The sequence below is a fragment of the Opisthorchis viverrini genome (genome assembly GCF_000715545.1).
Source record: "Opisthorchis viverrini unplaced genomic scaffold opera_v5_283, whole genome shotgun sequence".
In the NCBI taxonomy this organism is placed as follows: domain Eukaryota; kingdom Metazoa; phylum Platyhelminthes; class Trematoda; order Opisthorchiida; family Opisthorchiidae; genus Opisthorchis; species Opisthorchis viverrini.
In genome coordinates, this window is record NW_008751942.1 from 490,029 (window position 1) to 505,381 (window position 15,353).

At 44.3% G+C, this 15,353-nt stretch overlaps 1 protein-coding gene across 1 annotated transcript in view; it reads right to left on the reverse strand.

The window, feature by feature from the left end:
* Positions 1-4,933: 4,933 nt before the first annotated feature.
* The window catches only part of T265_09543 (hypothetical protein), a gene marked incomplete at both ends in the record, with an annotated part of 36,789 nt that continues 26,369 nt past the window's right edge, over positions 4,934-15,353 (reverse strand). The window contains 3 exons of the mRNA XM_009175646.1: positions 4,934-5,609; positions 8,004-8,099; positions 12,957-13,007. Of these exons, the coding sequence (XP_009173910.1) occupies positions 5,210-5,609; positions 8,004-8,099; positions 12,957-13,007 (547 nt within the window). The remainder of the gene's footprint in view (positions 5,610-8,003; positions 8,100-12,956; positions 13,008-15,353) is intronic.

Sequence of the window (15,353 nt, forward strand, 5' to 3'; positions counted from 1 at the left end):
TCGTTGAGTCAGACTTTCAAAATACAGCACCTCAAGCGAACCTCCGGAACAGGATGGTGAACTTCGCCCATGCATTATACGGACGGAGATGGAGCCTCTCCGTTTGTCAGTGCCAACACGATTCCCGTGAGTAGGCAGATACGTGTAGTCAGACTGACTGGGCAAGTCACCAACTTCCCGGAACCCGAAGTCTATTTGTTACTTTCGCCTAAAACACAATGAAGTGAAGCTGTGACACTGTCGGTTACAACCCTCAAGCAGAACTTTCCAAAAAGTCTCCAAACGTTAAAAATAAATAGATCATTCCAATGTCCTATCCTCAGTATGTACAGTCGGGCGTACCACAATACTACTTAGTGATCATGCAGTATTTCTAAAGCTGTTGATGACTTAGTTGCTCAGTACAGCTTGAAAGGTACTTTTTTATGTCATTGGACGTACAAATAACCCAAAGCTACTGAATATCGCTATTTCTTCCCTGTGTTTGGTCTTTATGTGCTGATACGCCTCTTCTAGAAACAATGAAACCTATGTGATGACATCCAAACACAACGTATATACATGAGTCTCAACGCCTTCCCTGAAGAATAGCTTTTGCGTTGCCCTGAGAATGTATACATTTAAGCAAAGGATAAAAGTCGAACGATTCACGCTCCAGCTACTGGCCAGAGAGGTCTTTGTGATAGAAAAGTTATGGATATTCAGCTCTAAAGTGTAGCCAAAAACTTAGAAAGGGTCATTTCTGCGAACAGAAATAGACTACGGACAGCCATATACAACACCATATCCGCCAGATATCTAGTTCGTATCTGAGGGCTATTTGAGCCGGAGAAAAAGATACACTGAGGTAACAGAACAGTATCTTGGAAAACAGCCGATGTTTGAGTACTACCCTCTGCGAACCGAGTGCAGTTTCAGAAGAATTGTTGCATTTTAGTCTGAAAACATCCTAAAAGAAAGTTGGGTTATACCGTGCAGTCAGCATCGATACTGCGTCTCCAGCTGCATTTCCTTCCAGCGTAGCGATACGCGTGATACAAACAAGGAAAACTGGGCTTGAAACCTTAGGTTGGCGTGATCAAACTGCACCGGTTCATGTCCAAATAGGGTGTTTTTATAACCTGGGCTTATTCGATAATCTCTAAAATAACAACTGTGTAGGCAACATGTGGAAATGTCTCTTGGTGTCTGATTCGTTTGCTGAGCTTGGCCATGGTCTTGCGAACGTTTTGTCACCAATCGAGGAAAGGCAGTTAGTATGCAATCGGGTGATGGAGAAGGAAATGTCTACTGAATCCAGCAGTTATTCTGTCCCCTGGATTAGCGATGAGACGTTTGCAAATACCGAACTCGGAGAGCAGAAAAACCACTGAAAGTGCAGGCAGTAAATTGCTGCATTAATTTACCCATAACGAGGATGGATGGTTGCCCTGGATAGTTCACCCGAGTCTAGAGACCTCGTTTGCCAAACTCGTCCACACAACCGTGTCCATAATGGCCGTTGTTATTTTCCTAGCTGAACCGGTCAGGCAGCCCACTGTCAGTTAGAATTTCTCCACCCACTCCTTCTCAGGGAAACACAACTCCGTGGAAGAGGGAGTTCTAGCGGCGTGTATTTTTCCTCTGCAACCCTCGTCTAGGAAACAAACTTCCTAGAACCTAATGCAAGGTACTTTTGGGCGCCTCGAACAGTTAAATTAATCCGTAGCTGAAAAACCTCAAATAAAATACGCCGGTGATTCACATTTACTAGCTGTCTGTCACAGTAAAGACCGTTAACACCATCAGTACCTATCCACCACATTATCGGACTCCTCTTGAGTGGGCTCGAATTGATCGGCGTGGCCCAGAATACGCAGAGAGAATCTTTTTTTTTTTTTTTTGTGCACAATCGCAATAAACCCTTCGCAGCTAATGAGGGCAAAACATAGGGGAGGGTAAAATTTTGGAAGACTCATGACTTATTGAATCGTTTTTTCGAATGGCTAGAATAGGTCTTCATGATGAATATCCAGGTCCTGTTCAGTTTTCGGTAGCTGGTGGCAACACTGTTCGACGCCGGTAGTTCACACCGTTTTACCAGTATTCTTCAGTCAATATGGCAAACAATTAAATATTTAGTGTTGCCATGCGAGGATCTGTCCAACATAGCCGTTTAAAACACCCGGGTACAACTGAAATCCCACTACTCGGATGCAAAACACGTGCGATAGCGTTAGGCTTATTCAATACTCGAATGAATCGATACTTTAACATCTTTCGAAGACATTCCCTCAACCAGAAAAATACAGTATTCTGATATTTCATCAAATATTTAATGCCTTCCGTGATATCCAGGACCGCGAAGTCTTGCACGAAAAGCAAGCAATTCCATTTTCGGCAGTCCATCCCGAACTTTATCCGCAACTTTTACACCGCATTAAGTCTTTCTCAACCGTAACCACTTTGGTAATAAGTATCTCGCCCGCATCCATTGGTTAATATTCCTACCTGTCCACTTATGAACATTGGTCTCGAACGTCTAAACCAGTGCACATTCACGTCACGTTTGCTCCAGATCCTTAATTAAGTAAACAATCAAATTTCTCAGTCGATAAAAAATTTCGTTTTTCCCTTTTTGTGGGTGGTCGAGTTGTGGCAACACGCCCAAAGAATGATGAAAACAGGAGGGGAGACGACTCTGATTTACGATTCATTCGCTTGACTAGGGACACAGGAAACGTAAAAAAAGATCACTCTAGTGAACCCATTTAACCGTAAAAAATCACAATAGCAGATGTGGAAACTGGAGGAATGGAGAGTAATCAACCCGGTAAAGATTTGATGTTAATCCTTCGTGGACATGCAAACACTCTCTAGATATGACCAATATAGCATGAGCACAACAGATAAGTTTAAGTGTTCAAACGAGCATTTACGAACAACAAATCCACAAAACCATCCCTTGAATTAGGAGGACACCTGCATGTGACCTGGCTTTGTTCTGTTTAACCAACTCATTCGTGAAATACGATTAGTTGTCCCATTGAAAACGATACTCTCCCAGGGCAGGTCTAGGTAAATCCGGTAGAGTCATGTGAAAACTCTGTTGCAACCGAATCGAATTCTACCTGTCAAAGAAACAACTGCAGTTTCAACCCGTTGGTGAGCTTTCTTCGGCTACGTAGTGTGCTCGCTGAGCCAATGATAGTGAGTGACAAACTAGTTGCTGCGCTACCACGAAGCACGTCACCTTTGACTGTAAATGATAGCCAGCTAGTGAGGAAAAGAAAGTCCGAAGAACACTCGTTATCCATATATAAATACGAAAAACTCTACTGAAAATAAAGACTGAAGTGACTATCACTGCCATGCACTACGCACTTCAACTTCGGCAAAATCATAATAGAGAGTGCGCCAATTCAAAAATTGACAGGTCTCACAAAGGACCGGAAAGTGAAGTCAAACATTTTCGGATATTGGTTAGAGCATCTGAGTTTCAGTGTTGATCAAAAAGAAGGAATCCGCAATCTAACAAGTCTCTTCCACTAGCGACATTGCGTTTTCGCGTTCACCATCTTAGTTTGCAAACAAGCTTTTCGAATATTTCTGTAGGGGAACTAATCGGGCAAGTGGATGATTGTATCGGCCCAGTGAAAGTTGGCTCCAAATAAGTGCACCTGATTGCTCCATTGCCGACGAAAAAGTATTCCTATAAAAAAATGCCGCGCCTCCAGAAGCCACTCACACATGGATTGTTTGACGGCATCAAATGACTCTCAAATCTTCTAGATTAATCCTACCCAGAAACACTTGTCCGATTCCTCTTTGCTTGAGCAACCAACACCTTTCGTTTTCACCATGAACTGATAAATGTACAGGAGATACTGATAAATCCGGTTCGACGACCAGGTATTTGAATCACATGTATGGAGTTCGCAGATGACACTGTTTTTGCCAGGTCGTTAAACACTTGCCCGGCGGACTTGTGGTCAAACTTGCACGACTCGGTTGTGCACCCCATCCCAGAAACCTCAGATAATTATCTAAGACAGAGTAACATCCTCGTCCGTTATCACCCTGGGGGCCGGCGACCTAGGACTGGTATAGGGTACCGTGAAATCGGTTTGCCCAGAGCTGGGTTAGCATCCACAAAGTTGAAACGCTTGCGGTGGTGCAGCATGTGGCTATTATCAAAAGGCGGTGCAGGTTTGGGTGTGTCGATGGTGTATCGGTTTGTCCAGCAATGATGTTGGTGCACTTTTTGTTCCGAAATTTTTAACTAGTGAAGATACCCTCCATACTGCAGCAGCTGTTTGAACTTTCATGGGTGATTCTTTGCTTATCCGGGCAACCACCGCTCACGGCTTGTCTATACTGCACTTTGCACATTTGAAGTACTTATTTCAGAAGATGTATTGTCCCAATTGGCGTTCTCCTTCCGTAGTTTAACCCCAAAAGGGCTAAAAGTTTATTGTCACGTTTGCAATCCTCCCATATCTTGTTTGCACTTCACTAATTTCCTGAAAAGACACTAGGGATGTAGCGCAGCACGTTCGAACAGCATTCAACAGTGTCTTAATGAGCATGAAAAAAATGCAACGCCAAAACAGAATCCTTCGTTGACTCTTTCCACCCAAGACGCATGCACGAACGGTTGCTACAATGGCCGGTTTCAGTACTTTTAATATCGTTTCGCACAGTTTTATTACGTCTGCGGTTATGGTTGGGTACATGTCTTCCACGTGTTAGCTGTGTTCAAATGCTTGTACTCTACCCCCTCCGTACAGATATGAAATCCACGACGCCTCAAACTCGCCTGTCCGGCTCACGTGACCTACCGACTCCCCAGGCACGATAACCGTACTTCCAATCAAATCAAATCAAATCATTCAGTTGTGCGTGGAACGCTCATTAGAACGCTCACTTAGATGTGGTTGTTCAAATCGGTTGAGGCCCTCAGAAGGACATTTAAAGCTCGATACGCAGTGATCCGATAACCAGAACTAAGCAGAAACCGACTAGACAACGAAAGGATTCGGAAGGTTCTTTTGTATCTCTGAACTGGGATGTATATAAGTTTCGACATCAGAGCAGTTAAGACGATGTAGATGATGGTGAACGATGATGGAGATACTGCATAAGGAGCGGTTTTAGTTTAACTTTATCTTATATTTACATGCGTGCAATATGGAGACTTTCACACATTCACGTTGTTGAGTAGCTACCACTATTGACTCCTTCGGTTCGTGGAATTAGAAGCTCGTTTTGACCTCTTGGGGAAACTAGTTGCTGACACAACCTGTTGTTGCCTTTCGATGAGCTCCTCGGTGCTTCGCTTGATGCCTGTAGACTGACTATTCGGAGTGGGAACCTGGCTAGGGAGCCGCTCAACTGGAAGCCCAGGAAGACGAAGACCACCCTTATCGGGAGGTTCCAAGCCTGCTGGAAGGTTGAGATCCAACTTCAGAGGGGCGATTGTAAACCAAGGGTGATGAACGTCGTGCAGAGACTGTGAACCGACAGCAGCGTGTAAGACCGGTGACGACTGCACAAGACTTAACGATACCTCAGTGAAGCGGCGGTGTAGCATGTGCAGATCCAAAGTATCACTGAGGTCACGCTGTTCTCTAAAAACCAAGAATTGACAGCAGTGGTTAAGCAGTCGTCCAAGGCAAAGATGGACATTAAGTGAACATCTAGAAAAAGTCAATTCTAACAGCAAGATACTTCTTCCCCCTGAGTCCGGACAAAGACTCACAAGAACGAAGGACCTTCAGTGAAAGCCTCATCCTATTTCAAAACCAAACTTCAACTCATGGGATAGAGTACATCCAGTTCGCAAATGGAGGTTCACGACGACTTTGCAGTGAACTGTTTGGAGAAAGTCTTTCGCACACGCACTGCGTCATGAAGCACTGCAACAAGAATTTCTGAGCCTAAGAGTTATTATCGTCTCAAATGAAATTCCATTTTGCCACTGGTCGGATAACGATATTGTTACCACAAGTCCCAAGTAACATGAACCGTTGCTATCTTAAACGTGTACGTCGCACACGGCCTCATACGCCGAAATCCCCGATCAGTACTGCACTCCTAACCATCAAACACATTTACTTTATGGTGAAATCAAGGAAATTAAGGTTTGCCTTCTTTTCTGAACTGATGGACATGAACTCACAAACTATCTGGAAGGTATTCGGACCGTTTGTGAAGCAAAATTTTCAAAAATTCTGAGGATTTCTTTATTCCGCTATTTTCAATCCATCGGGATCGACCATTATGAAACATCTTCATCTAATCTACTGTTTTTCAGCTACCGAATAAACCCAAAATTAACCCCTGTGAATGTGTGAAAATCACACTTTTGTCGCCTGCAGAGCGTCCACCTAGGTGTGCGTACATACTCCATTGACTCCAGTTGTCTCAAATAATTAGCACAGTTTTCACTCAACTCTAATGTGAACTGTTCATGTTAAAACACTTGTGTGAAAATACTGAGAGGCAATACTAGCCCCTTTCTATGAGACAGTTACGCCAGTTTCCTTGTTCTCACAGTTTTACAAGTAAGTTCGTGTACTCTTGCGTGTTCCCCGTTATTCTTTCGCTGCTCTCCTGTAGTTTTTTCTGGCTTATTTAAGGGTTTTTATCTGTTTGAAAAGGACTGCAAGTGTTATTCTCGCCCCCACATTTACGTTTCGTCTCTTAAGTGAGCTTCCTACCGACTTACAATTTTGCTAATGTTTACTCAATGACCCTTCTCATCCTATCCATTCAGATCTCTCATCAGCGAAATCTTTTGGTCGTCGTCGGAATGCCTTCAAACATCTTCACGTTCATGGACCGATGTACAAAAGTTCGAGCACTCCCTTCTTAACTCGTTACCTCACTGGCCCTAAGGTCGTTGTCGTGTGTGCTCCGTCGTTTAAACAGGCTTGATAATGTTGCTGCCCTGTTAATAGCTGCCGATGCAGCCAGTAACTCATACGGGCATGTGAGAGTGAAGCTATTTTGCACTTTGGTGTTAGCATCGCAGATCACCAACAGAATTGGATTAATCGCGATCGTACGAAACAGACTATAGCACTGTGATCATGGTAGTGATAGAGGCGACCGTAGAAAACATTGGGAGCTACATTAAGGGGAAGAAATCAGTCCAATGGATGAATCTAATACGGGACTACAGGCCATAAAAGCTGATGCGAGTGAAGTCAAGTCAGAATTAGGTTGTTAAAAGGCTTTAGTTTGAAAAGTATCGCCCTGTGGTCGCAGCCTCGAAGAGGATTGATGGTGCTAGCTAATGATGAATGGATGACGCTAGTAAATGTCCGATAAAGGATATGATGGCTGCTGGTGAGGGTAGTCCAACCAAGTAGACAAACTCCCCTAGTATTCATGGGTACAAAGGATTGACCGGATCATGCCAGTTACATTGAAATCATTGCCTACGTTTTCCACTTTAAACGACAGTGGGAAAACACGGCATGGTATGTCGGTACGACTTACCAGGATGGGGGTGGGTGAGCTGAATGGGTGATAAATACATTCTATGGGAGTACTAGTGGATTCGAGAGAAACGGTATGCTACAGACATTCAGTTGAAGATGACAACGAGAGATTCAGTTAGGATTCAAGTAAATCTCCCGTGAAAACCAAATTAGTACACAGATGAGTATGTTTTCTGAGCCTCCATATACAGTTATTGATCGTGCCTCTCAGTATAACTCAGTATGGGAAAGCAACTTCTAATAAATAATGAATAGCCGCTCAGCTGTCATACCCTTTCTATGTCGAGGTGCCACGGCACTCAAAGAAAACATGAGGAATACCGTCAGAGTGCTCAAAGTTGGGTTCGAACCACGGACCGTCCGGCCTGAGCTATCTCGAGCTCACATAGTCATGCCTTTCGGTACAACTCAGCATGATAAATGAACCCCTAATTAGCAACTAGTCAGAAAATTCACGGAGTGGTAGACTGACATGAAAATGGCGGTAGTGCGCCACACGAACACTCAAATACTTACTGTTTGTCTGACAGAGATGAGAGGGCTTCGTATAGGTCAAAGGTACCGGTAGGTTGTAGCTCTTCTTGAGTTAGGACATACGATCCTGCAGGAAGACTGTCGGGAATAACACAGAGAGAAGGAGGGTTTTCTTTAGGGTAACATCTAGTCGGACAGCCGGGCTATGGCTCAGAGGTTGCAGGAAAAATTACCACGTAAGGGATATTACGTGTAGCCAAAAATGCCATTCAAAAATAGCAGCGAGTAACCGAAGAAACCAACCGTTAAATAGAGTCAATAGAAGACAAAATCTAGTGTGTATTAACTCAATATAAATGAACAGCGAACAACCGGTAAAGGGGTGAATCCTGAATACAAGGAAGTGAAGTAGAAGACCAGCAATGAATGAACATCAGAAAAAGTGAATTAGCCAAACACGTTTCATAAACCGTTCTTCAAGCTCTTCCTTTTCCTTGATCGATGAGAAAGTCCTAATCGGTTCTTGAAATACTGAAGCAAATTTCGCGTTTCCTCTCATTTGCTGCATACGTAAATAGTAGAAAAGGGTGGACCCGTGACCTTCTATTAGTTCGCCGTTAGTCACATGACCCCTTGCAGAAAAGAACCTTCCTCGCTGGACGTACAATTAAGCAGAACATATTGGAGAGAAGAAGACAATAACTACGGTTTTCACAAACCCACAAGGACTAGGCAGTGCACAAGTGCACACATTCCACCACGTCCGGACCAGTCAACCCGAAAAGCAATTCGGGTTTTTGATGGAGTACAGTGTCTGCATATCAGTCAACTGTGATGGCACTTAAATCGGTCTACCGGACAATCTCAAAGCAATGAACGTTGACAAGAACAAGAATTGAGCAATGCGCAAATTCTTCGGTATGGAAGTTCTTCAGTCGAAACTCAGCTTCCCAAATTAATTCCTGCAAGCCACGGCGTCCATGCGGTCAAACGACGGTATCAGCTGACCTCGTTCTAAATTTTAACTGGCTCCGCTTTTCAACCCTTGATCAGTAATTTTATTGCCAGACCGAGAATTCACAGTCTCGCTGTCCGGTAGAGTTTTGCTCAGACCCAAAATAATTTTATTTTTATGGCATTTTAAGATGAATCATTACTGCATATCCCTGTCGCTACGTACCAAAGAGAAGAAACGTTGATGGGTCGATAAAAACAGAGCCAACATAGGAATAACTTCGGCATTTTATACTCCAGCATCACGAATGATACACTGTAAACTATTTGGGTTTACCTTTGCGTGTTTGTGGACAACTTTTTCATTTTGTAAACTAGTGACGTAGAAACAGTCTATGTGTAAAAATTGACGGGAGTAACTACAAAAAACGTGGTCAAACAGAATTCCGATCCATGGATCCATTCGTGAGAACCGCGTTCTCACAGTACAATGATTCTAGCTGCCACAGTTTCGTTCACCGATGATTTTGGGGGACGAGGTAGGTGGCTGCACATTGCAGGCATAATTGATGCTTAAATACAGGGTTGTTAGTGGACTTTTAATTGGGGAGATTAAGAGGGGAGCTATGCAGTAAAGGCAATAGCTTGGATGCACAAGCGCCACTGAGGGCGCTCTAGTAGTAAGAATGCGTGATTGGTGATAAGAACCTCACTAATAAAAGCGAAATTGACACTTGGCTTTGTTCATTTTGCTCACGGCAAATTACAGTCTTATAATATTCACGGACTTTCAAATGAACAATCGGTTGAGTTTATTGGTAATTGATCAGGTGGCTGTTGATCTGTTCGCCGAGCTTGGTAATTGATTTGCAAACGTTTCGTCACCATTCGAGGAGACATCTTCAGTGCGCTGTTGGTTGAGTTTATTTCCTGATGTATATGACGTGAAACTCGTGGTGAACATACATACAAACATACTTTTAATCATTGCTTGAGTGTAAACCCTCCGAAGTACTCGGCTACCTCCATTTAAATCTGATTCTACCTTAGTAGAGCAATTGGACAAAAGAGATTATGGCTAATGACAGCAACCCTGAGAATGATGCCGTCTGATGCTTAACCAGTTCTAGAACCAGTTCTAGTTCTGCCGGCATTTTGCAACCCGCCTTAGTTACCTCTCAATGAATTTTGATCGTACAGATTCAGAAAATAGGTGCCCCTGGAATCTACATTAGTTTTAAGTAGTCTCCGTTAGTATTTTGTGTCCAAACTTTTATCACTTGTGTCTTCGTAGTTAGCTTGCTGCAACGTTTACTCAAGGAAGTGGTTGATAGTCAAGTTAGAGCAGGTCGCTGGGACACAATATGAATGGCTGATCAGCGTCTACCAAACAAGGCGTTATTTCCTCCCACTCCAAACTCTTGTTATCGAAAGGTCACGGTGGAAAATGCCACGATATGGCAACCGAAAGCGGATACGGTCGAACTGTGTGCTGCGGGATCCTGTCACCTTAATGGCACAGGTTCTCCAAGCACGCCACTAAATATTCTATAGGACAAGGCGATCACATCCTGGCGAGCTAGTATGTCTGTCATTAGACAGCAGGGTTGGGCTTGTAAAGAGCAATGGGCCAGTCGTGTTGATGATGTATTACACGGAAATGATGCCTAAATGTGATCATTTCATTGCTGTTCAACGACCAGCTTCCCTAGGATCACAAACATTTGTGCACTGAGGCCTCACCGCCACACTTTCACATCGGAAAGTGGTTCCCCGCTGCACCTTTCTACAGGCTATGAGGTTTACGGCCTTATCTGAGGAGTAAAGTCTTTCCTCAGGGAAAAACACTGTGAACAGATATTGAGGAAAATGTTGGAAGCTCAGGTAGCGTAGATGTTCGTTGGTTTGTTCTGTGAGCTGGGCAATTTGATTGCAAACTCCTCATCACGAGTCCAAGTAACACCATCGGTGCGCTGTTAGGAAGCGCAGTAGAGCGTAGCGATGGGTCAGTAGCTGTGCGGTGGGTAGTGTCATGTGTGTTGATGTGTGTGCTGCCAGCCGAGGCTGAATGGTAGTCGGCTGTTCCTCCCCGGTTTGACTGTAAACTTGATATCATCAAACGTGGTGCTGGGCAGTTCATATGTATTGTGTACCGAATCCCGTTTCATGATGACAAAAGTATCGTTTACGTAGCGGATCCATAGCTTTGGATTGATGATTGGTATTATCGCTCGCCCTAACATTTGCATTACCGCCTCAGTGATAAATCCTGATATTGGAAATCCCATTGGAGTGAGTTCCTTTCAGCTGTTGGTATAGTAATCCATTAAGGCTAATGTATCCACGCAAAAGTTCAACAGCTTGCATAAACCTTCGGGTTTCAAGGTTCCTGTCGTGTTTTTATTATTCCGACTACCATTCTTGGAAGTTTCAGTGAATACAGGAGTGAACGGGAGTCTGAAAACTGCATATACCGTAAAGAGGCACATACGGATCAAATACTGAACTACAACAGCAACCATCCAATGAAACACAAGAGCTGTGTTCAAACCGCATTCACAAGTGCAGAGATGGACTGCAGCACCAAAAAAACTATGGAAGCAGAAAGCCATCCACTCAAAGTATTCCAGAACAATTGATATCCATAAGATTTTGCCAAAAGAAGCTTGAAGGCGAAGACATTTCAACAAAAGCAACAGCAAGAGCAAGCGACCAGACGGGTAGTTCTGCCTTACATCAAGAATGTGTCTAGACTTACAGCCAGTTACGTAGTCTGGAGAGCCCAATTAAGTGACGCGCGAAATCACAAAATCAACAAAATGTGATATTACGCGCACAAAATAGTTCGTCTAATTTTTTGCACGAATCGGTGCAAGTCTCAAGAAGGCCCGCCAAGAGCGGTAAATCCACGTGAATTACCGGCGAACGTGCGTGCACAGCATGTGATAACGCAAGTGACCCCCTATCCTTGATATCCATACATGAAGATCAACGTCACACATTCAAGCTGGAAAACGTAGAATTCGTGGCTTAATGGGATAAGAGACACTGGAGGGGATTTCTCGAAGAATGGTTATCCGCGATGTATTCGGCCAACCAATGCATTGAACGCACTACTATGTGCAAACGACCAATATCTCGACCGGAATACTCAACAAGAGTCGAATATCGGATTAACAAACCAAGAAACAAGAAGCAATTTGGAGTTGGATCAACAAAAGTCATAAACTGAAACCCAGATGAGTCAAGGACACAGGTCACTCCAGCACCGGCCAGATTACAAGACCAAGCTCAAAAGTGGTCATCGATTAGGCAGAACACAGGATAAAAGAGTAACTAATGGAGCCGCCCGACCTGACCGCCCCGGATAGCAGCATATACATTAACACATATAACGCTACCCAACGCACAACTATCAACCCATCGTTACGCTCCCTAACGACGCACTGATGGTATTACCTGGACTCGTGATGAAACGTTTGCAATCGAATTGCCCAGCTCACCGAACAAACCAGCGACCGACGCATTGGACTAGTCAGCAAGGGGCAACCTCTCCAGAGAAAGATCTAATACAAAACTGGTGAGGAATACATGCTACGAACAGTCCTGAGAAGCGGCCTGTCTTAAAGGGAAGTTGCTGTGTACATACGAGCGGCTTTCTTCAGCTGGACCATAAAACACTTCATTGGTACAAAATTCATGCAAATGAGAATATTACCAAGCACCTGAAAGGCATCTGAAAGATACCTATCACTGACACCATACTGATCCGAACGCTAGAAAATCTCGGGAACCTCTTACTCGCTAACAGTTGGAGTTAAAAATTTTGGATACGAAATGTTTTTTTAGGATCAACAGAACATCCAGTTCAAAGAAGTACTGAAGGCCATGGAGCTTTCCGTTTGTCAAACATCGGTTACAGATAACCGGGATGGCAATCGGAAACGTCTGAATAAGCTTAACAGAAAAATTAGCACACCATATTAAGTTCGGATAGACAGCAAGTCAGAATAGGCGCTATAAAGAAAGAAAAAAACTCACCTCAACAACTGATCGAACAAATTGTGCAGGAGGCCCATATTAACATCAGGTCTAAAATAATTAACAACCACCAGTAGACAGTGGGGTTAGAATGCTGGTGTCCAAAGTTTAACATGTTCATGAGAAAGTCACGTGAACAGTGTGACATCAAAAGTGCAAGTTTGTTGCTTTACACTCCAAATCCACATCCAACATACCACGTGTTTACCGAAAACTCCCATCGTCACTCAGCAAAGTGCATCCAAATGGCGTTGTTTCCTGTAATGACGTTGTACACCTGGTAGAAATCGACCGGTCAATTTACAGTTCACGGGCTTCAGCTAAACAGCTGTCCTATATTAGAAGCTATCTTGCTAGTGTATAATTTTATGCCTCAGATCCAAGTAGATATCGTGCCATGATAAATAATGCTGGCGATTGACAAACTTCGTTTAACGAGCCGGGTGAATGTGTCGGCTTCCACCAGTAAACACATGAAAATAAGCTTTATGCTTTCTATATTCCAGAGTTCTCTTGTTACTGCTACAAGCTCCACCGTACTACACCGTTTTCATGTTTGGACGCCTGACATTATTCCGACCTAAAGCTGTCACTTTGTCGTGGTAATCGGACTTATGGACTGCAATGACTCTGAGGGTTATAATGGTTGGAACTCAGTTCCTAAAGTTTCAACCATGCGAAGAAGCTTAGAGAGGAGCAGCGCGACGAAGAACAGCCAGCCCCCGTACTGCGAGGAATCGTATTACGAGGCGGTCATACTCTCCTCTGAGATAGGAGTGTCAGGGCAGTAAGGCGTTTCCCGCAGTCAACCAGCATGTCCATATTTATGGAAGCAGCGATGCTGCCTTCCCCCGAGAAAGGCCGGGTTAGAAAAGGTCGGCCTTAAAACCGCACACTCCGATCACCCAACGATTTACCGGGACCGCTTGCGCATCATTCAATAAGGTGTAAATACTTCCCAAACCAGTCTAATATTGCTCATAAGGCACCTACTGCTGCACTAACTGTGAGACAGAGTAATGCGTCCTCGGACAAGACCGGCCGCTTACAGCTAGATCAGACTATTGAGTCAATGGCTCCGGGAAGGGTTCCGGGAGAAAACCCCAACAACCGGTGCCTCGCGGTTCAAACTCTTGAGTCAGAGGCTAGCATCAGAGTTCCAGAACGAAACCCTGCATCCTCCCACTGCCTTGTGTGTTAGACTTTTGAGTCAAAGGCTCAATGTAGGGTACCTCAACCAAACCTTCTTCTTCGGCTTGAACAACCGGAGAGTATCATTCGTTCTCACAGCTTTCCGCTCACCGGCTTCCCCTAAACCCCCTCCCCACCCATCGAGCGATGCAGTGTGATCAACCCATCTACCATTCCCCTAGCCACCGTTCCGTTTCTAAACTATTGCCCAGAAAAATAAACCAAAATAATAACTAACTAATCTCAAAAGGTACGTAATCTGCGTCAAATTAGGCAACAGGCATCTCATGTTGAAAATTTGCTTTCCCTATCTGTCTATGTACGTTGTCTCCGGAAGACGCACACAAGACCCCACTTCGGTCGTGCGCTTCAAGTCACATAGAACGAGCTCAGATGCTCCACATTTCACTCTTCGGGTGGTATCTACGGTGTGAGAGTCGAACTCAGCCCCGAATATAAAAGCTCTTTTCCTGGACCGGATCCATGTAAACTGTCGTCTTTGATCTGTAGGGTTGTCTGGCTCAATTAAGGTTGATGCAGCTCGACGAGGTGAACGGTGTTCATTTGTCATATCAACATATGCCCCAAAAGACTGCAGTTCTGAGTGAGAATCGCAGGGTATATCAAGATCTGTCACGATTGCTTCGGTCAGCAAGGACGGATTTTTTAATCCTAGCGCGTGATATGGATGCCGACTTAATCCGGTGGTAGATTTGGATTCAATGCTCATCACGCGAATAACGGGGAGCGGTTAGCACTTCGATTTACATCACTGTGCCAAAGAGCAGTTTCATGTATCAAATTCAACAAGTTTCATTAGCTCAAGAGTATCGGGCTGATCTGGCGAGAAAGTTGCTGGGAGCGCCGGATAATCGAGAGCACGGAGAATGGGAAAGTTGGTGGATTGCGAAGACCCAGGAGACGAAGAGTGCTTTCGTTGCAAGCAACAGCCGCGCGCCAGTTGAGGCTGATCTGAACAACCGGTCAAATGAAGATGAGCGTCAGAGAGACGAAGTGTGAAAAAGACGGAACGGTGAATCCATTTACAAAATCGTCATCCTGAGCGATGGGCTGTATTGCTTGTCGCGATACAACTGCTTGAAAAACCCAGCGGGTCTGGATGCAGCATCGACAAGAGCCCGTCATCGACAACAGAAATCCAGTTGGACAGGGCATCAGACCCGGATGACCCACATTCCACACTCC